Source organism: Trachinotus anak, unplaced genomic scaffold (genome assembly GCF_046630095.1).
Source record: "Trachinotus anak isolate AG129_WGS33_773 ecotype Australia unplaced genomic scaffold, CSIRO_AGI_Tana_v1 ptg000005l, whole genome shotgun sequence".
NCBI lineage: Eukaryota > Metazoa > Chordata > Actinopteri > Carangiformes > Carangidae > Trachinotus > Trachinotus anak.
The window spans coordinates 22,570,912-22,591,955 of NW_027273856.1; the positions used below are offsets into that span (position 1 = coordinate 22,570,912).

The window sequence follows — 21,044 nt, forward strand, 5'->3', positions numbered from 1 at the left end:
TTTGAATCACTGCAGAAGACATTACATGGTTCCTCATGTATGTTCTGGAGACTCATCATAACCCTCAATTTAGTCACTGCAGGTATCAAGGCCTTGTTTATATCATTAGTAACACCGTTGTTGAGTTCCCTTAAAGCTACTGTTTGATATGTTATGCTAGGAGAGGACAACATGGCTGACAATTAAAAAAGAATAAGAGGTAATCAGTCTAATTAGCCAATCAGAGTCAAGTTAGTCCACTTCTGCCCAGCAACTGTACTATAGATACTGGTTGTTATAATGACTGGGGCCCACATGGGGAGGGGAATATACACACAAACTCCCCTCTGTATCCCTAGACAGTCAACATCTTATAAGCCCAAACTGTTCATCAAGAAATGCTGTCATAGCTCGAAAAGTACTATCAGCAAATTATTAGCATCCCAAGATTTTAACAGAGACAATGTAAAAATTCACATCCTCTACAAACTTCAGAGCTCAGTTTAACACGGCAGACTTTGAGGGTTGTGGCCAGTTTTTCCATATATACATGGTCCATGAAGGTTGGAAATTGTGGGATTTAATAGAAGCTGTAAGATATTTTTGGGGAAAACTTTCAGGGATGGCAGTTAACTGTGTGCATAATGTCACACTGTCTCACACATGCTAGCTCTCAACAATCCGTGCAATATACTGCAATTTCATAAAGATCGTAATAGCTATCAAAATACAGATTTAATCCAAAAAGTGTCAAGTCTTGTGCCCTGCTAAATGTGTCATTTTGTATGGAATAATCATTATGTCTGACAAATAACAATGTGCTTTGCAGAGAATGAGACACACAACGGAGACACAATTACTGTTTTATATTTCAAGTGGTTTGACTCCACAGAACTTCATAGTCTAATTCAAAGAAACTTTTTCTCGAAAACATTTCACTGCTGCCTGCTGAAATTTCTGCCAAGCAAACTGAAATTCTCAAGGTATTTATAATTGATATACATTTGTATTCCTCTCTGAGAGGTAAATAGGAAGAGGAAAGGTGAAAAAATGACTCCAGACTGAGTAGGCTTCCATAGTTTATTTCAGAAAAGAAAACATCAAGCCACTTAAACACACTGGCTTTTTAGCCAATTACTCAATAGGGAAACCTGAATATTTTATGCAGCTGCATCAATCAAAAAAACAAAATCTATCAAATTAGGTCTGTAGTGCAGTGAAGGCCTTAGATGGAGCCTCTTAAAACAAGGAGGGCAGCAGTCTGAGCATGCTTATTTGCTGAATGCTGACAAGCTTTCAACTTCAAAAACTCAAATATTAAACCTACCATTGGTGGAGAAATTACTTGTCTGAACAGAAATCTGGTTATCCTCTTGGTACTGATTGTAGAAAGGTTTGACATACCCAGGGTAATATTGGCATCTTGAAACCTTTAAATATAAATTTCATGTTACATTTTTGGTGAGATATGTTTATGTTCTTATATCGGACTGAAAACAAAACTTGAAATATAACTGCACACTGCTAGTTGCACAAAGATTTAGTACCCTGTAGCTACAACACGTGAAAATGTACTATTTTCTTTATTCTGGATTAGTGGTCTACAGCATTGTGCTCCTTGGGCTGTGTTTAGAAGGCTCTGAAAAGCTGGTTGGGCATGTATCCCAGGTGGAGGAATGATGTTTGGGCTTCTCTCTCGAGGCTAGACAGCTCCTGGACTGTTGGAGCTAGTACGTCCACGTGACCCTTGTAGTTACCACCTAGGGAAAAAGCAACAGATTTGGTTGTCATGTTCAACATAAAAGCAGTGAATATAATAAACGTCTGTTGCCCTGCTGCCTGCTTTGTCAGGCTATAATGCTCATTGCAATCAATGAATACGGATGTTTCAGTTGATATTCCTGCAGTAGAGTCATGTAACAATCAGTTGTCCCCTTTGTAATCCCTCCTTCCTTTTTTTCCCCCACTCTGACACACATACCTCCCAAGGCCCTGCGCTGACCATAGGTGACCTTTCCATCAAACTCATCTACAGGTATTTTGATGTCCGGCTCACACTGGGTGATGGTGCACTTCAGATGCTCCTCAATGTCTGACAGGAGCTGTGGTCAGAGGAAAGGCAAAAGGACACAAAGAGAAATAAGAGTGCATGATGAAAAACAAAAGTGTGTGTGTGCTTGAGCTTTCACGGTGACTGTATTAGATTATACACCCGACAAATCCCCCAAACCCTAGGGTGCTGTTTCTGTGAGGATGACAAATGCATCTGCTGTTTATCGAATTGCTCAAATTGCCCTCTGTTGAATCAGAGACGGTGCCGCATTTCAGGCTGCAAATTTAACTTGCTGCCTTAAGACGATTAGGTTTGCGTCCGCATCTTTGTTCACCTCTTTCTCGTTGTACCAGATGGTACAACCTCCATCTTCCTTCAGTCGGGTGTTGTAGCAACCTCTGCCTCGGTTCGGGCAAACATGGTACCACACCTGCAAAGATTGAAACATGTATTTACACTTTCCAAAACCATGCTTAATTAAATTTAGAAACTGGATTTCTGTCATCCACCCTACCTTCTCTTTTTCCATAGCAACTAAGGAGATGGCCAGTCCCATTCTGTGAGTTAAAGTGAAATGACATCATTTTAGCAGTAATGATTAAGTCAGTATTAGAATTCGTTGTCTGTCAGTTGAATTGTATTGTGATAATTGTATGTGAATATTTCAGGCTGCAATGATGATGAATTTGATCATTTTAATGTGATTTTTACAAAAAGAAAATAAAAATAAAAAATCACATAAATACATAAGTAAATAACTCAACTCATTCACCAACTAATTTACCTCTCAGCTCTTCCAACTCTGCCGATACGATGGACATAGTTTTGCTTCTCATCTGGAAGGGTGACATTAATCACTGGATAAAAAAAACAAAAACAAAACATGAATGCTGTGAGAACTGGCGGCAGGGAGAGGACGTGCATATATAAAATACAGCACAGTGTTCTGCCATAATGAACACTGTATATAATTAGCATTTGAAAATGGATGTAGGTTTTATATAGAAAGTCTAAAATGTTTCCGTTACCATGAGGAACTCCGTGGATATCAATTCCTCTGGCAGCTACATCTGTGCAGATCAAGAGCCTCACCTCTTTTCTCTGGAAAAAAAAAACATGGAGATTTGAAAATACAGGATAGCTGGTTATACTTTGTCAAAGAGCATCATTATGTTTTTGTTCTTTTACCTTGAAACGTTCCAAGTTATTTTTCCGCTCATTGGGCTTACGATCACCATGGAGACAAACACAAGAAAACTGGTGGCCTTTACTGTCTGGACCTGAATAAAAGAGACCAATACTGAGTAAGGATTCTGGCTGAAAAGTACAGTCTAAATCTAAATGGCACCCCGTACCTCCTCCTTGCAGGATGAAGTACTGCTCCATATTGTCACAGTCGATCTTGGTGCGACAGAAGATTATGGCCTGGTCCATCTTGTGCTCTTTAATGGCCCTCACTGTGTACTCTCCCTTCAGCACCTTGATGGCTTCTGACCACATCTCTAAAATGCACAAACATGATTTTTGTTATTGAGGCCTCATTCATGACTATAGACAAAAGAAAAATGGCAATTTAACCTCTGTTTTTATTTATTTCACAATTAAACTCCATATTGAGGTGCATCTCAAAGGATTGAGCTCACAAGTTATAATAGTGATAAAATCAAATAGTCAAAAACTTGCAGCTTATCTGGTCTTACCTGCAGAATTGGCTCCTGGTCGGGTGTTATCTTTGGCATGGACTTCATCAGTCTACCCACAGAAACACAGATCAAAGAAGATAAGCTCTGTCAACACTTTAGTCTAAAACAACCACAACCCACAAGCTTTGAAAAGAATCATGAAATCTTTCAACAAAGTTTTAAAGCAAAATTTCTTCTGATATGAATGCTCCTGCTTGGCTCAGCATGTGGAACTCACCCTGATGCGGTTCTTGCCCAGTCGCTCCCAGAGGCGATCATTCTTAGGATTGACAGGCACCACCACATGGTGGACAGTCTCTGGAACAGAGTCCTCCCCCTTCAGGTCCACCCATGTGGGAAAGTGCATGATGCGCTCAGACAGCTTCTTCACGTCAAAAGAATGCAGAGTGGCTGAGCACACAATCACCTGGAGAAAAAGGTGAATCAAAGGCAAATCGCTTAACCACCGTCAGATGTGTAAACACAGCACAATAGCTCTTAATGTTATGGAGTTACATGATACAACAAACAGATTTTTGGATTTATTTCACAAAACACAGCGGTGCTTATATAAGCTGAAATACATAATACATAATAATAATTTTTGTTGATTTTCCAGCAGTTGAAATAATGACACACACTCTTGGGATTTGTGGGACTATGATAACATATTTTGTCTAGTGTGCAACTTGCTTTGTTAGCCAGCCAGAGAGCAGTGTGTAAACATTCACCTAATCCATCTGTACCTCCATAACCCCAACTACCATTTAAGTGTATTATATTGTGCCAATATCGCGGTTCAAAACATTCTTAAGTTGTTGACACTAAAATGTTTTTTGTCAGACATGCCCCTGTGAAATGTTACCTGCAGTCTCTTGCCATCAGAGGTGACCTGTGGGATTTGGTTATGGATTCTGTTGATAAAATCGGTATAGCCTGCAGACAGCAGGCCATCCTGGGGGACACAGATTTGAAACAAATTGTTAGTGGCATCACGGATAGCTATGCTATGTAAATTAACCTTTAAAAACAGTAATTGTACATTATAGGCTGTAGACAGTCTGTGTTTCAGATATAACAAGGCCTAGGAGTTTTTAAAGTGCAGTAGATGTGTTGGACATACACACTCATCCAGGACCAGAAAGCGGACTTGGGACAGACTGAGTTTCCCAGTGGATATGAGGTCATCCAGTCTGCCGGGTGTTCCCACCACAATGTCGATCTGATGAGCCATAAGGTATCAACAGTACACAGTGGGTAGAAAAAATGGGGAGAGACAGAGTAAAAAATATGTCTGTAAAAACAGTTTGAACTCTATAGGTAACAGTGACTAAAACCAAATGAATGTTTGGAGATGTTACAAGCCACATACCCCCTGTTCAAGAGCAGCCAGCTGCTCCTTGGCAGCCACACCACCAATCACCAGTAGTTCCCTGCAGTGACAGATTATTGAATTATACGCTGATACCCACATTTTTACTTGGGCACTTACTCCATCTGCTGGAAGCAAAGTGGAATTACAAATATATGGTCATGGCTGTGGTCAGGTGCTGAAAATGTAGCACACAATGAAGAACTACTGCACTGTGGAGGACTGTGCAAGAACAGATGTGGCTCACTGCTTTTCAAAATCACCCTCTTAAATATTCAATAATAAAAAATTTAAAAAAAAACAACATGCTTTTTGACTATTTGTGCCAACCAGTGTCAATGCCATCTCAGTATAACCTACCTGAGTTTGGGGTTATCCACGTATTTCTTGAATTGTTTGACGTTGTTTAGAGTTTGCTCAGCTAATTCTTTAGACGGCTCGATGATCAGGGCTTTGGGTGCGTTGGATGATGCTTTCACTTGACAGACTTTGGCAGTGCCTGCACAGAAAGAAAAGGGACAATTACTCAACAAAGGAATTAATCAGTGACATTGTTTTGGTGGTGTTTTTGTCAAATGAAGATTATTATTAAATTATCGTTAAAGGTATTAATGCATAATCTCATCTGAATTTGCACAAAACATCAAATTATCATGGCTACTTTTAATTCTCTTTTCAATGTATTGGTTTGTTGCACCTGAAATGAGGTCGCATCCACATACCTGTCTGAGAGGATTTGACTGTGTGACCCTCTGGCGCCTTATCCAGGGCAACAAACCCACTCTTTGGGGGATATTTTAAGTTTTCTCCTCCGAAGTTGAACTTCAGCTCTGCATTCTGGCAGACAAAGGAGCAATTTGTATGGCATTCATCTGGCAAATCTTGGTTTCTTTCCAACCATTATATTGAATTGTTCTGTAGTGTTACCTTAAGCACACAGGAGGCAAAGAAAGGCTGATTTCTCAGATTTTGAGGGATCTCAAAAGCCAAACCAAGGTCGTTACCTGGAGGAAGACATCAGAGAGGAAGGGAAAGAAGCATAGGGACTTTGTTATTTAGTATCAACCACAGATGTCTTATATAATCACAATAAAGAAAAAAAACTGAGACAGCACCATTTTTGGAGAAGGAAATTTGGCCATTGTCTAAATCCAGGTAGCATCCAATAGTGTCATGCATGGTAAACTCCTGCAAAGAAGGAAGATAACAAAGAGAGAACATGTTTTCTTTTTATCTAAATCATCCTCACAATTGTTTACACATTTAAATACAGCGATGATTCATCAGCTTTTACCTCTCCATAGCTGTCAAACTGCTTGTTGTTGGATTTCTTTCCAGTCCCTCCAAAACCAAAACCATGCTTATCAGTTCCTGTAATCAAAAGATGAAATTACTCTTCTATTGCGACAGTTTATTTGAGCTGTTACATGTTTAGCAGCATGGAGGTTGTGGAGAGTAGAAGAGCATACCTAAGTCTAGTGCTGCCTGAATGGTGGACCATCCTATCCGACATAGACCCTGATCATGGCAGGTCACCTCATAATAGTATTTCCCTGAAACACAAGGACAAAAATGAGCCACTTTTGCAAAGAAATGTATGATCTGTTCATTTTTGTTAATCAATCAAATAAATAATTTGCTCTCTGTGAAATGCATCTAATCCTAATTGGTGTTGTTTTAAATCTCAATCAATACGAAAGTAGTCGTGTGCAGTACACACCTTTGGTGACACCTTTTGTAGAGCGACAGCCATGCCATTCTTTAAACTCCCTGCTCTGGCAGCACAGTCCATCTGGACCGATTGCTGTGCAGGTAAAAACAAAAAGTGATGATGAGGAGAGGTGAGAAAAAACAAGACAGAATTTGAATACATACAATTTCACTTAGAACAGGCCTGACTGCCCTCCAGTGATGGATTATGAGATTACATGCTTATAATTTTCTTACCAAAGGCTGTACTGCGATCGTAAGGATTCATCTGCCAAGTGTTGAAAACTGAAACAAACAAACAAAACAACAAAAAAACAAAAACAGAGCAGGTCAAACACTATAATGGATCATCAATTTTGATACAGCCCTGGCTAGGTCCATTAGACCAGTTAGTTCTGTACAATGTTCTGAACACATTAAAGCTTCTATATCAACCACACAGACTGTAAACAAACAAGTCACTAATATTAAGGTGATCTCACTAGCTCCTCCAGTCTTGATGGAGGCTTTGCCCCTCTTGCCCTCCTGATGATCCTTCAGGGTCTCGTACACAATCTGGATCACTGGGATACTGAAGGCCTGAGGATGACAAGTGTAATATCTTAACTTCTTTATGCTGCTTGACATGATGTGTAAACACAAATGCAAAATTAGAAAAAAAAAAAAGCATTTTAAAACTGTGGCTGGCAAATACTTACTCCTGTCTTACCGCTACCAGTTTCTGCTGCCTAAAAATAAAAAAATAAATAAAAAAATACAATGTAAAAGTTGCAGTTTGCAGTGGTGTGCAAATTCTCTGTCCAAGGCAGCCATCGAGAGATAGCCTCACCATAAGTACATCTCCTCCACCAAGAATAAGGGGAATGGACTCAGCCTGGATGTCAGTAGGCAGCCTGAAATCCAGTGATTGAAATACATCAAGTTAGCTTCAGCTATTAGGCTTACACCACCCGGTAACAGGTAAAAACCATATGGACATATATTCCATATTTGCATGATTTAGCAAAAGTGAAACGTCAAGCAGGCAGCCTAGTCCGAGTCACTTACAGCCAGTCCATCTCTTCCACAGCCTGCGCGATTTCAGGCATAACCCCCATTTCTGTGGGACAAGAGTCATATTTAATGAATATGTGCGCGTATGTAGCTCTTACAAGTCTTCTGGCGTTGAAGTCAAAGAGGAATGCCACGCCAATTTGATGAAGTTAAGATACATTTCTTACCAGAAAACGCTGCCATTATTGCTGCTACGAATACAGCCCAAGCGGATGTAACGTGTTCACAGCGGCGGACTCGGTGCAACTGGGTGCAACTCGTTTAGCGGACTGACCGAGCAGCCTTATAACGTTGGTTCCGGGTAGCGAATTAGTTTAAAGCATGTGAATAACACACACGGTTTGTGGGGTCATTTGTGTTATACATATTCTTCTGTCATCATCATATCATAGTATCATTGAAAGTCAAGACGTGAAACCGACTTTTTCTGAGCGGATACCTATAGTTTCCAAGCGCGGTTCCTTAATAAATTTTGTCCCGTGCTAGCCGCCGTAGACTTTTGACAGCTGGTTCAAGTAAATATGGCTGAACATACCCTGATTGAAGACGAAGATGAAAATATTTTATACGACTTACTCGTTATTACCGAATGGCCGCCAGAGACGGACACTCAGGTTGGTCTAACTTCTAACTTTAACCCTCTGTGCAGGTCTTTTGTTGACAGTTTACGTGTAAAAGTGGCCACCGAAAGTCAGCTGTCATTAGTTGTATGCGGTGAGCCGCGCAGAGCCACGTAGCGCAAACATAGCTACTACTAGTTTGCTAGACAACAAAATGATCATATTCTCAGAACATATTGTAGCTTTCATCTGTACCACTATCCTCAGACATGCACGTTTTCACTTACAGTTAGGGAGTTTTTATGGGACATCATTCACATTTCACCCCGGTTAGCTAGCCTAACGAAATGTGTGCCCTGTCAAACGTTACCAACAAGTTATACACAGGATGAAATGAAATCCATGGTACTGCTAATCCATTTGTGTTTGCAACTTTTTTACGTTTTTATTGACGTAAAGGACGTTGTGATTTTTTTTACTTCATTAGTTTGACTTCGACTTGAAATTCATACATGATAAGTAAGGAACCGATTACAACTTTGTTTGTTTGAGGAAAGACATGTTTTGCCGTGTTTTGTCTTTTGCAGTTGCGAGGCAACAAGGAACACAACACCTCACTTATTGCAAAAGCTGTGACAGGTAAGTTCTGTCCTCTTCTGTGCATACTTAAGCGGCCACTTTAATTTATCACAAAATATGTTTTCAGCACCTGGCCATGATCTTTTCCAACCTTAAATCCAGCAATCGACTCACCTGCAGTTGGGTCTTTCTGTATTTAGCTTGGGTGTTTGCTGTTTGCTTCCACCAAATCAAGTGAAGGTGTTCAAGACTTAATCCAAATTTATAACACAAGACAACACAAGTAACTGTCAGGACCACTTCTTGATGGTAATTTGTGTGCAGAAATGCAGGGGCATTATCTTGTGTTGGAGAATAGATCATCTATATATCTGCCCAAATCTGACATGAAGAAAGAATACATACCAAAAGGCACTACAGTAGTTCCAGATCTGTTGATGAATATTTGTCAGCCTTGGGAAGTGCTGTAGTTTTAGACTACTTTTGATTGGATCTGGGTCATGAAACTGATCCAACCAACCCAGCCAACCCAGTATAATCAACCCAGTCTCTGATATGTATTTAGGATGTGAGAAAAGATGCTCCGTACAAACAAAATAAGACATCATCACACATTTGTCATAATTTTGCATACTAACTGTGCTGAATTTCTTACAGGGCCATTCCGCTTAATTCTGCATTATTTGTGGTACAGGTAAGTTCATCGTCATTATGCTACATCCAGAGGTTGACAGGCAGGACGGTCTCTCTAAACTTACACGTGACTGACATGCCATCATTTAGCTAATGTAAAGGACTGACATGCCATAAGAAGCTGTGTTGGATAGTGACCATTTATAGTATAATTAGTAGGTATTAGTATGTCTATTAGAAGTTCTTTAGCAGTGGTGGAAGCCCCCCAGAACCGGATGCATCTTATGTGGTGATCAATTAGTTCGTAAACCATTGAGGAGATGATGGCAGAAACAATGGCCATGCTCATTGTTATTATGACATTTGCTGAGTGAAATATCAGTGAAATTTAAAACGACTTGGTATTTTTGACTTGAATATCGTATGTACAGTCATAATATAAGGTTTCACTAATATTACATCATGTGAAAATACTGAATAATCAAAGTTTATCTGAGGTATTTCTGTCTTTCATTTATAGCCTAACACAGTTTCAAAGTTTACGAATGTGAATATTGCTACGATTTTACAAAGATTTTAATTGAGTCACTCCAGTGGTTCTCAAACTGGTGGGTGGACAAGTGGTGGCAGTTCTACTTCCTATAGTCTATTGCACCAAAGTTTCATTGACACAATCCTCTGTTCAAGATAAGGAGTGCTTCTTCAGATTTTTTAAATCAGCTTTAATCTGAAAGTACTGGTGTTGTTCACCCTGCTCCTACTGAACAGAATCTGATCTAAGGTGTTAACAGATGGCTGAATGTGGCCTGTAGTGAGCTGTGTAGTGCTCTCTAACATCAAGGCCTGCTTATCCTCTCAGCAGGGGGTTAGCAAGTACCATCAATAACCTTGTTAAATATTTAAGAACTCCTCTAGCCATGCTTGTGTCTAAGCTCCCTTTCTCGTGAAAAAGGATCAGGAGTTTTATTTGATAAAACCAAAGAGAGTACGGAGACGGAGACTTTTGGTGTAAGAGTATTTATTAAACCATTTTAGTTCCAAAATTAAATTGGAGGCAGTTCAGAGGACTGTTATATGTTTATCTGTATGTTCACTACAATTTATCATTCATTATTCACAATTAATTTTTCAACATTTTAAGTAAATGAAATTAATTTAGTAATGATAATAAATATAATTTAATAAAACATGTAAAGTCATTACATTTTTAATAAAATATTTTTTTATTTAATGTAATATTTAATATGATATAAAAGAATCCAATTTAGTTCCTCTTCACACTCCTATGCATTGATGAATATTTTATTTCACATTGACTGTGACCAGACTGGTCATCTGTCCAATCACCAGTCACTGCAGACATACAGTGAGTACTGTACATTCATTCAGAAACATGATGTCATCCATAATGTGTTTTATCAGGAAATTCTTTGCCAGGAAGCATTATTTAAGAGGACTGCTAGAAGTAAGACAAGACTCTTGGTGAATGCAGTGATCAACCTTTTTAATGTGTTACTTTTGTGCTTTGTCTTTGTTTGATCCTGTGACTCTCAGCCCCTCCAGCTCGTCTCTGCCTCTTGGTCTTGTCCACCTGGCAAACAAGCAAATCAACTGGCATCTGGTGCTTGCAAGGTGCAGCACATACACACTTACACACACACCACTCTCCCTCTGTGATCAATACCTGAATGTTGGGCTACTTTGTTGCTGACATGCATTGAGCCTTGCACTCTCCTGGTTTTCTCTCCCTTCTTGTATCCCCTCAACCAATCATTTAATTGTACTCATTACAACAGACAAACCAAGTAGAAAGGCAGTGTTTAATTGGCTATCGATCCTGCCATGTAATACAATGTTAAGCGTGGTCAATTGACGCCGCAGATGTCCATTAGTTTGATGTGCTTGATCCTTCCATTTCTTTTCTGTGTGCCCTTATGCCTTTCTCTCTCATTTCATTCCCTCTGAAACCATGTTTGGTCTGTTTAGTGCCCCCAATTATTAATGTTCCTCCTCTCTTCAAGCCATCTAACCTGGGCTCTTATTCTAGTATTTATTTTTCCCATCCAAACTGCACTGCTACACAAACTTATACACAGAAAAAACATGCTCTTGTACATTGCTACTGATATTGCTACTTGCTATTTGCTATTTATCACATTTATCACCTTAATCACATGGTCTTTAATTCAGCTTGATTTATATTGTTCACAGTGACATTTGTTTACTTCTTACTTCTACATCTACTCCTCTTACCTTCTGCTCTTTTTGTGTTCTCTCTCATTTGTCCATTTCTCTTTCCTGATCATTCTCTTGTTTTCTCCACAGTAATGGCAAACTCTTGGCAGTGGTTCAGGACCAGTGTGTGGAGATTAGGTAATTATTGAGCTCCATCCCGCTGTTTGAAGCACTCAGTCTGTGTGTGCGAGTGATAGAGAGCCTTTTAATTAATGGGGTGATTTATCACATCTCTCTTACAAAGTGCTGCAGTCTCAGCAGTTTTTTCCAACCCAATCTGTCATAGTAAAAGTATTTGAGTCAGTTTAGCATACCTTTGGTACCTCAGGCAAAATAGAATTAAGACTAACAATTTGAATTATACCAGTGTTCCCATGTCTTCATACATGTATGTGTGTGTATGTTTGTGTAAGGGATAGAGAAAGAGACCAAAAAATACAACAGTGTGTTTGTTCATTTTGAGTGCGTGTAATTATTTTCAGACACAAATCCAATTTCCCACCCAGAGAAAAATTACTCACTCAGCAATGTACTCTGTTGACTCAATATGATGCTTTAAATGGAGCAAAATTGAAATGAAAATCAATAGCAATGAACCTGGAATAGAAACACAGTGGTTCCAGACATTTTTCAGATCTCTTTACTTTTTGCACATTTTATAATGATAAATCATTTTTGCCCATCAGTGCACAATAGTGATAACATGTTTTAGAAAGATTTATTATGAACTAAAAATCTGTCACTTTCTGATGCCACTCTAAGCCACGTTTTACTGTCCAGAGGCTAACAAAAGACAAATTCGACAATGTGAAGCCTTGGCCCAAAACACAATTTTCCTTTTGATCCTTCATGTTATTGGAAGTCAGTATAAAAGCTGAGCTATATAAAGCTGAGTATGTTTCTGTTGTTCACTTAACTCATGACCCTGTTCAGACCTGGTATCAACATCTGTCCTAAGTGATTCGATCACAAGTGATCAGCTCTAGGTACAGGTGTGAACGCACCCAGGACGCATTTGAAATCCGAACCCTCAGACCACATTTGGAGGTGGTCTGGGCCACATGTGGCCACATTCTGCGTCCTGGCCACATTAAAGGACTGTGTCCCCAACTGACGTACTCTGCCACAGCCTAATTAGTCCCGTCACAGTTTCATAAGAAACCAAAAGTATTTTAGTATTTCTAATGACTAAAACCTTATTTCACTCTGTAGCTGTGCGCAGTGCATGGATTTGCTCAACCCCTCATTACCAGTTTCTCTCTCTCGCTCGCTCTTGCTCTCTCTCTCATTCTCACACACACACACACACACACATACACATATACAGAGGCTCATTGACAACACAGCATACCTGTTTGTTTGCATATGAAGCAGGGAAGTGAGATCCAATCACACGTGGTCACTGGAAACAACTGCGTTTTAAAGCCAGATGTGAACAGATGTACTCAGAGCTGACCACGTGTGGTCAGATCGCAGAAGTCGTATGTTAATACCAGATTTGAACAGGGCCCACATTAGTGTTTTAATTGACCTGTTGTAATTGCAGTCAAGTCTCTCCAGTAACGCTTCTATCACTACGCTTGATATTGTGGGTTTTTCTTGTGTCCTTTGTTCACACTACTGTTGTTTAAGCAAAGAGTGTTTTATAGCCTCACTTCATGGCATTAGTTGGTGTGAGTGGGTGTTAAGTCAGCTCAAGGCCTTATCCACTGAGCTTTGTTAAGAGTCTGTCTAAACTCTGTCTACTCTGAAGGCCTTGTCTGCTTGATCCATTGAGCTACGTGAGTTGGCAGGCTATCAGTGGCTGTAATAACCCACCAGGCCATATGAGGCTACTTGTGTGTGTGTATGTGTGTGTGTGGTTGCACCTTTGGGTGTGTGTTTCATTGTTGCGCAATGTAATTCCACCGCTTTTTCACTTTTTTCCTGTGCACGTGTGTTTGCTCCTCAGGTCTGTGCGAGATGACTTTGGTTCAGTCATTGGGAAGTGCCAGGGTAAGACCCTCTCCACTTGTTCTATCAATCACATACTGTGGTTCACAGTTAATGACAGCTAAATCCCCATATAGGACCATTTTCTTTATAAATGTGATGGTTACTCTTGTGTAGTGCAGGCAGAGCAATGTGTGTGTATGTGCTTGTATCCCTTTATGTGGTATGTCTTTCCTTTTAAATTGATCTAGAAGATCTGTGGTGTGTCCTTGCATGGTACCCTGTGGTTTTAACAGATCAGATGTGTTTGTGTGTAAGTACAGTACAGAACACAATACAGGACAATAGAAATAGAATTAGGGCTGGTCAATAAGGTTGAAATTATTAATTATAAATAGAAATATTTTTCCAGTGTCATTATTTTAGTACAATATGTCACATGTAGACAAAGTCAAAAAATGATCAAATTGATGTTAAGTGCAATGAACTGTGCTCCACTGTTATGGATGAAATAAAGAAATAATCTTCAACAGAATTTTGAGAATTTGCAATAAAGTGTTAATATTATCACTGTACAATGCCACTAAAAAGTTAACAGTAGATAATAGTGAATTGTCGCTCATGTGTAAGTAAAAGAGAATAGAATATGATAGATTTTCAGTTAGAAGTGGAGTTTTACCTTCAGTGTCAGTATAGAAAGAGAGAGACAAAGTGTTCAGCCCACATTTGACTGTTAACCTGTCCTTTTAATTTACAGTATGCATGATCGTGCGTGTGTGTGCGTGTGTATGTCCGTGTATGTACGTGTGTGTGTGTGTGTGTATGCCTGTGTTATTACACATCTACTTTGAGTTTGTTTCAAACAGAAATATCGACCATGGTGGCTAATTGGAATGTGAGAGAGAGAGAGACTGAAAGCACCAAAGATAATCACCCTCATTCCCAACACTGCCACTCATTAAACGCAGTTTTGAACTTACTGATAAAAATAAATTGCCTTGATTGTTTGATTAGCTATTAAAATGGTCTGCTGTTTTGGCTTTAATTGCTCTATCTAAACATGGTGAGGTCCAAACTTTCTCTAAGTTCAGAAGGTTTAAACATACGATACAAAACAAAGTGAAATACTTTCTTTATGTCTTATTTTTGTTTCTTATTAATGTTTTTATTTTTTTTAATTAAAGCTGCACTAATCAATTTTTTAATGTTAGTAATGTATAAATTACTTTGTGTCATAGTGGTGAATTATCACCTGACTGCAGTTTGAAGTCTATTAGCTTATTGTTTTGGTTTTATGGTGTGCAGCTTTGCTGTTTTGGTTTACTGTCACTGGTCTCATCAATCATGTTTTGAGCAGAAGCAGGCAACTGTTTTTTGCGTAAAAGCTCTGATAAACCAGTTGTATGCTAGTAGTTGGGCATTTAGAAGCTAAAGAGCCAGATATTTTTCTCCAGAGTTGGTGGAGACCAAAAAGGACCTAAAAGAAGAATGAATATTGGAAATATTCCGTTGCTGCATGCCTATCAGATCCTATAAGCATGTTTACCATAACAACATTTTAGGGAGATCTACTTCTTGACCCCAAGTGGTCAGACGATGCATTCCAGTACACTGCAGTCTCCCCCGTAGATCCAACAGGAGGGCACTATATTTAGTCTGAAAGCAACAGATAGACGGCAACAGATAGACGGCAGCAACTTTCATTAGAATCAGTTCTACAGTCAAAAACAAAAGTCATCAGAAGCATTTGAAAGCAGCTTAATTTGAAAGAAGCTATTATCACAAAAAGTCTTCATGTACTGAAAAACTTTAAACTACAACAAAAAGTAAACACACACACACTGCCCAAAACACATCACAAAAACAAAGCAAAGTAGAAAGACCAGAATGAAACTTTTGTCAGTATTTTCTTTCTCTTCTTCTTGCCCTCCTCTGTCTTCTTTTATTCTTTTTTTTTATTTTTCATCATCTTTCCCACCCCTTTTCTGTCTTTTCCATCCCTCACTATACTTGTTCTATTTCTGGCTAGCCATCATCATGGGCCATTGTACTAATGGTTCATAGTGTGGATAACAGTAGCCCCTGGGCCTGTGTAAACCTGAGCCTCCCTCCTGTTTTTCATGCCATTTCATCTCTCTTTTTCATGTTACTTTTACTTCATTTCATTTCACGGAGATTTGTCATAATGGATTTTGCTGTGATCCTGCCTTTAAATGGCATTTGCTTTTAATGGAGGAGCGTGCATGTGTGTGCTTTACTGCCTGCTCTTGTGTGTATGCGTCCCCATGCGAAAATGTGTTTGCTGCATCCACACCTGTGTATCACGCTCTGCCTTTTTGTCTTTCTCTCACCTCGCTCCCTGTCTGCTCCTGTTGCAGTGGAGTCGTCTCCCACCCCCGTACATAATTCATAAGTGTTGAGCTCTGATAAATGCATCTGCTAGAAGGCTTCTACTGGGTCGTCGGGTGTAATTTTCCCCAACTTCCGCCCCCAACATTGCTAGGAGAGAAAAAAAAAAAACAGGACAGTAGCGTCCAATTTTCCAGCTACCCAAAAAAGCCATCTATGTGGAAATGGAGCCCTCTCAGCCACAGAACAACATACTGTATACAATTCATAATGGGAAGCGAGATAGCAAGGGAGGCAGTGTGAGAGTGAAATAGAGAAAAGATTGGAGCAAAAGAACAACAACAGAACAGAGGAGACGCTTGGTACCTATGGCTCTCATAATGGCTCCATGTTCTTGTCTGCTCCTCCTCAGCTGAGAGTCTCAAAGGTGTGTTAAATTGCCTTCTTCCTGAGATGCTCTCTGACACTTAAGCCCTAAAATTTGGGGAGCTATTATTTCTCTCAGTGGGTGCTGGATTCATTGTTTCTCGCTCTCTCGTTCTCTCTCTCTTTGTCTGTCTCGCCTCCCACTTCTTCCCTTTGTTCTTCATTTAAGATTCTAGTCATACAATATCCGACGCCTCCATTTGTTTGCGGTATTGCCCACCAAGGGTTGCAGCAGCATTCCTCGGCCAAGAAATGTAATACGATAAACGCCAATAGGACTGTTATGTGATATCAACAAAAACATAACTTCCTTTTCATAACTTTATTGCTTGGCAGATACAGTGCCCGTGGTGGCATATTATGTTTCACACTGTTATCTAAATGCAAAAAATGAAGCCTATGCTAACGGTTGTATGTCGCTGTGCCTATATTGGAATATTCTGTTCAGCTTACATACAGAGTTTGTGCCCTACCACCCCCATACTAGTTAACGTGTTTTGAGATAATCAGATATTCACAACAGACTCAGGATCAGAGACCTGCCAGACTGGCCCAGCTCTTCTATCAGAGGGAAGTATGACAGCGAAGCCTTGAGAGAGTGCCAGCAGGCAGAGATGTGCTTTATCACAGCGATATGGTTACAGTCACAGCACTGCTGAGCCAGCAGATTGGTAAAACAGTGGCCTATACTTCAACAAAAGCTGGATTTATGATCTCCGTTCTCCTCACCCCTTTCTCTCTGCCTCTCTTTTATAGCCCCCCCCCCCATCGTGAGCAACTGAGCGTGCATGTGACAGTGTGTGTGCACGTCTTTCAGAGACAATTATTGAGATGTATTACTTTAGCTATCCTTCATAGATGAATTGGATAGGTCCTTAGACACACTGTGTTGATGTATGGCATTAGCTTTATCCCTCTTTTCCCATCTGTATTCATCATCGGCACGCCGCAGAACACCAGGGATTATTCGTAGAGAGTTTTCTCATCTGGTGTAATAGGAAATCCTCAGCACCCTGACTCTCTTGGCTCTTCGTTCTCCTTATCTCTTCTGTCTTGTATGTGTGTGAACTTTGAAGTCTTCTTTTTTTTTTTCCTGTTACAGTACCAAAGGACCCAAACCCCCAGTGGCGAAAGGTGGCATGGAGCCATGACTGCACCCTGCTGGCTTACGCCGACAGCACTGGCACAGTCCGCCTTTTCGACCTCATAGGCAGCGAACTGTTTGTCATCCCGCCGGTAACCATGCCAGTCCATCCTCTTTGACGTCATCAGACAACCTCTGTCCCCTCCAAGCTATCTTTGTGTTTGATTTCTTTTTCTAATTATACGTGATCACATCAGACCTCGCACAGGGAAACCCAGCATTCATTTGGCTTCTTTTCGATGTTCTCTTCCTTCCTACATTTTCACAGAGGATCTGTTCATAACAGTATGTTGCGTCTAGTTTAATTCATCGTAAACCTTCATTGATTTGTCATCAAAAAAGTGCTGTATTGGCTGATTTTTATTGTTTTGTTTATGCAGACGAAATCATTGAACAGAGAGTAAAAGACTTGATGCTCTGCTACAACAGATTTGTAACTTTTCAGTGACACATTTATTAGGATTCAGATATCCATAATCTTGCCTCCAGAGATAATTTGGGCCATGTTCTGCTGTTCCAGTGTAGCATAGGTTCACGGGGCATTTCGAGCTGCCTGTCACCTTTTGAAGAGAACTTCTCCTTGTCAGACATCCTTTTTGCTCTATTTCTCTCTCTCATTCGTTGTCTGTTGGATTTTCTGCTCCCCTCTTTGCTCATTGTGCCCCATTCCTCTTTTCTCCATCTTCATCACCTCCTCTCTTTAATTTTTCACACGCCTGCTGCTCCCCCAGTCTTCCCTAGCTCCTTCTTTCTTTCTCTCCCCTCGCATGTTTTTCAGTAGCTCTTCTTACGCTGCCATTTCAAGTCCCTCTGCAAGTCCCCCCCTACCCCCCCTCACTTTAAGGCCCTCTGTGTGCAACAGAGTATCATTCCTCCATTTCTATCCATCACCCCTTCCACTCTTCTATCCGTCCTGTCAGAGACTATGAGCGCAGGCACTCGTCCTTCTCCCCAGCTGCACTCAGCTTTCGAAGTCTGTGATCCTCATTCCTTTAGTGCAGCTCTACTTTGTTATGCATCTACAGTGTGTGTGCACGCTTACACAGGCACTCCCTCGTCTGCTGAACTGTTTCTCTTGTTTGTCACTGGCAAGTGCACACACCAGTGCTATTTCTGGAGATGATAAAACAGTCAATTTGACAGAAAGTGTGCATGGATGAAAAAAATTTAAATTTGCCTCATCTCCCCCTCTCTCTCCCATCACTCTCAATTTCTGTTTTTCTTTCACTGTCCCTTATTTTTTTTGTTCCCTGTCCCATCATTTCCTTTCTTTTTGTGTTTATTTCATGTTCTAACAAACGCTGCTGGTATGATGATCTTTGTTGTATGCTTTTGTAAAAACTTGGTGGGGGGCACAAACTGTTTTATGATTTCACTTTCACACTGACTTTTCTTCTCATTTCTTTCTCTTGATCCAGGTGGTGAGTTTTCCTGGGGATTTCAGTTGTGCAGTGGCCGGCCTGATCTTCTTGGAATATACAGCCAGCGCTCAGTGGTCAGCTGAGCTGCTCGTTATCACGTACGGTGGCGGGCTCAAGAGCTATCTAGTCAGGTGAGAAACAAAACTGCTCAGGGTTTTCAAAGCACCTTCTTATTAACCACAATATCTTACTCTGAATAAATGACCCACGGCGGTTCTCACATCCAGCATTGTGTCAGATTAAACTACAATAAATGCAATGGCAAGAAAAAGTATGTGAACCCTTTGGAATTAAGTGTAAGTACAGACAAACACAATGTGCTTAAGCTAATAACACTCAAACACTTATAATCCTGCATGGCTTTATTGAACACACCCATTAAGTGAACCCTTGGATATAATAACCACTCGAATCTCTTACGGCACCAATAACCCCAAACAAGCTCTTCCAGTAGCTTCTGATCAAAGCTGCACAACGTTCAGGAGGAATTTTGGACCGTTCCTCCTACAGAACTGCTTCAGCTCAGACATATTCTCAGGATGTCTGGTGTGAACGTTTCTCTTCTGGTCATTTCACAGCATCTCTGTTGGATTAAGGTCTTGGCTCAGACTGGGCCTGTCCAAAAGGCAGATTTTCTTTGAAGTCATTCTGTAGTAGATTTACTTTGATGTTTACGGCCATTGTCTTGCCACATCACACAACTTCTACTGAGCTTCAGCAGGTGGACATCCACCCTGACATTATCCTGTAAGAGACCTTCATAAACTTGGGAATTCATTTTCCCCTCAGTGGTGGCAACATGGTGTCCACCCTCAGGACACTGTACTGTGCCATGATTTGTGTATGGTAGAGTCATGAATAGTGATATTAACCAACTAACTCCTGACTCCAATTAGCTTATGTTGCTGTCAACCTAGGGGTTCACATACTTTCTCCACCCTTCACTGTGAATGTTTGAATGATGTCTTCAATATGGATAAGAACAGATTGTGTTGGTTCATAATCATATTTTAGATGAAGATCTGACCATATTGTAAGGCAAATTTATAAATAAATGTTGATAATTCCAAAGGCTTTACTTACTTTTTCTTGCCATGTAGTTGTTTATTAGTCTAATTTAGAGAGATTAATAGAAATTTAAGGCAGGCAGCTCAATCAGACACCAAGAACCATTTTGAGCTGCTATATTATCTTCTGATTTAAATGTGTGTACTTGATATTCTAAGCTTCACACAATGCTTCCTTTTTCAGATCTTACACTTCAACTGCACTCAGTGTGCACACTTGAACTATCTTCAGCGCCTCTACTTTTACTGACATTTGTAATAGTTTTGTCACTAAACAATTAACTCTCATTTCAGCTGCATTCATCTTTACTCTTCAACTGCTTTCACTGACAACTCAATTGCTTTCACACTTTTGGGTTCTATAACCATTTCAACTACTTTGATGTCTTTGTCTTCACTGAGATGTCAACGTTTCAAGGAACAACAACAAAATAAAACTTATTCAGTTCTTCTAACTCGCACAGCTTTTATTGTTGAGACAGAGTTTTCTCAAACTGCTGTCAGTGCTTACACTTCAGCCGACAGCAGCTTTCAGTTTATGTGCTTGAACCAGGTCCTCATTTCTTTCAACCGACAGTACCAACTCAATTTATCATGTTAACGGACAGCTCAAATACTCCTGACTGACATTCCTTACATACCAACTGAAACTACAGTATACCTGGTACTTCAACTTCAGCTGAAATATCAACAGTTTTTATCCTTAACACTTACTCACTGATAATTACACTGCCAGTGGGGTTAAACTTAAAATGACAATTTTCAAATGTTCTCAGCAATTGTATTTTAACTAATTTCACCTGCTTTCGTCTTGTAACTTTAAAAGACGCATCAAATTCTTTCAGTACT

The 21,044-nt window shown here is 40.0% G+C and overlaps 2 protein-coding genes across 3 annotated transcripts in view; one reads left to right on the forward strand and one right to left on the reverse strand.

Annotated features, from left to right (window-relative positions):
- Nucleotides 1-1,045: 1,045 nt before the first annotated feature.
- ddx1 (DEAD (Asp-Glu-Ala-Asp) box helicase 1) lies at nucleotides 1,046-8,122 on the reverse strand. The gene is made up of 26 exons (XM_071479023.1): nucleotides 8,017-8,122; nucleotides 7,844-7,895; nucleotides 7,626-7,689; nucleotides 7,495-7,524; nucleotides 7,279-7,375; nucleotides 7,034-7,081; nucleotides 6,807-6,890; nucleotides 6,556-6,639; nucleotides 6,381-6,457; nucleotides 6,202-6,274; nucleotides 6,014-6,090; nucleotides 5,809-5,923; nucleotides 5,447-5,585; nucleotides 5,087-5,147; nucleotides 4,838-4,936; nucleotides 4,580-4,669; nucleotides 3,953-4,141; nucleotides 3,733-3,784; nucleotides 3,388-3,534; nucleotides 3,221-3,312; nucleotides 3,061-3,133; nucleotides 2,817-2,889; nucleotides 2,547-2,589; nucleotides 2,367-2,462; nucleotides 1,961-2,081; nucleotides 1,046-1,739 (listed from the first exon to the last, which is right to left on the reverse strand). Exons 1-26 carry the CDS (start codon nucleotides 8,030-8,032, stop codon nucleotides 1,609-1,611), a joined length of 2,223 nt encoding a protein of 740 aa, XP_071335124.1. The 5' UTR covers nucleotides 8,033-8,122; the 3' UTR covers nucleotides 1,046-1,608.
- A 186-nt stretch (nucleotides 8,123-8,308) lies between these two features.
- nbas (NBAS subunit of NRZ tethering complex) overlaps nucleotides 8,309-21,044 on the forward strand; it is a 143,335-nt gene continuing 130,599 nt past the window's right edge. The window contains exons 1-8 of one of the 2 annotated variants that reach the window (XM_071479021.1): nucleotides 8,309-8,463; nucleotides 8,997-9,048; nucleotides 9,646-9,682; nucleotides 11,176-11,253; nucleotides 11,947-11,994; nucleotides 13,808-13,851; nucleotides 17,666-17,799; nucleotides 19,126-19,259. In XM_071479021.1, coding sequence (XP_071335122.1) covers nucleotides 8,371-8,463; nucleotides 8,997-9,048; nucleotides 9,646-9,682; nucleotides 11,176-11,253; nucleotides 11,947-11,994; nucleotides 13,808-13,851; nucleotides 17,666-17,799; nucleotides 19,126-19,259 — 620 coding nt within the window. In that variant the 5' untranslated portion in view covers nucleotides 8,309-8,370. Of the gene's footprint in view, nucleotides 8,464-8,996; nucleotides 9,049-9,645; nucleotides 9,683-11,175; nucleotides 11,254-11,946; nucleotides 11,995-13,807; nucleotides 13,852-14,039; nucleotides 14,102-17,665; nucleotides 17,800-19,125; nucleotides 19,260-21,044 lie in introns of those variants that run through there. The other variant, XM_071479022.1, reaches the window with a different exon arrangement.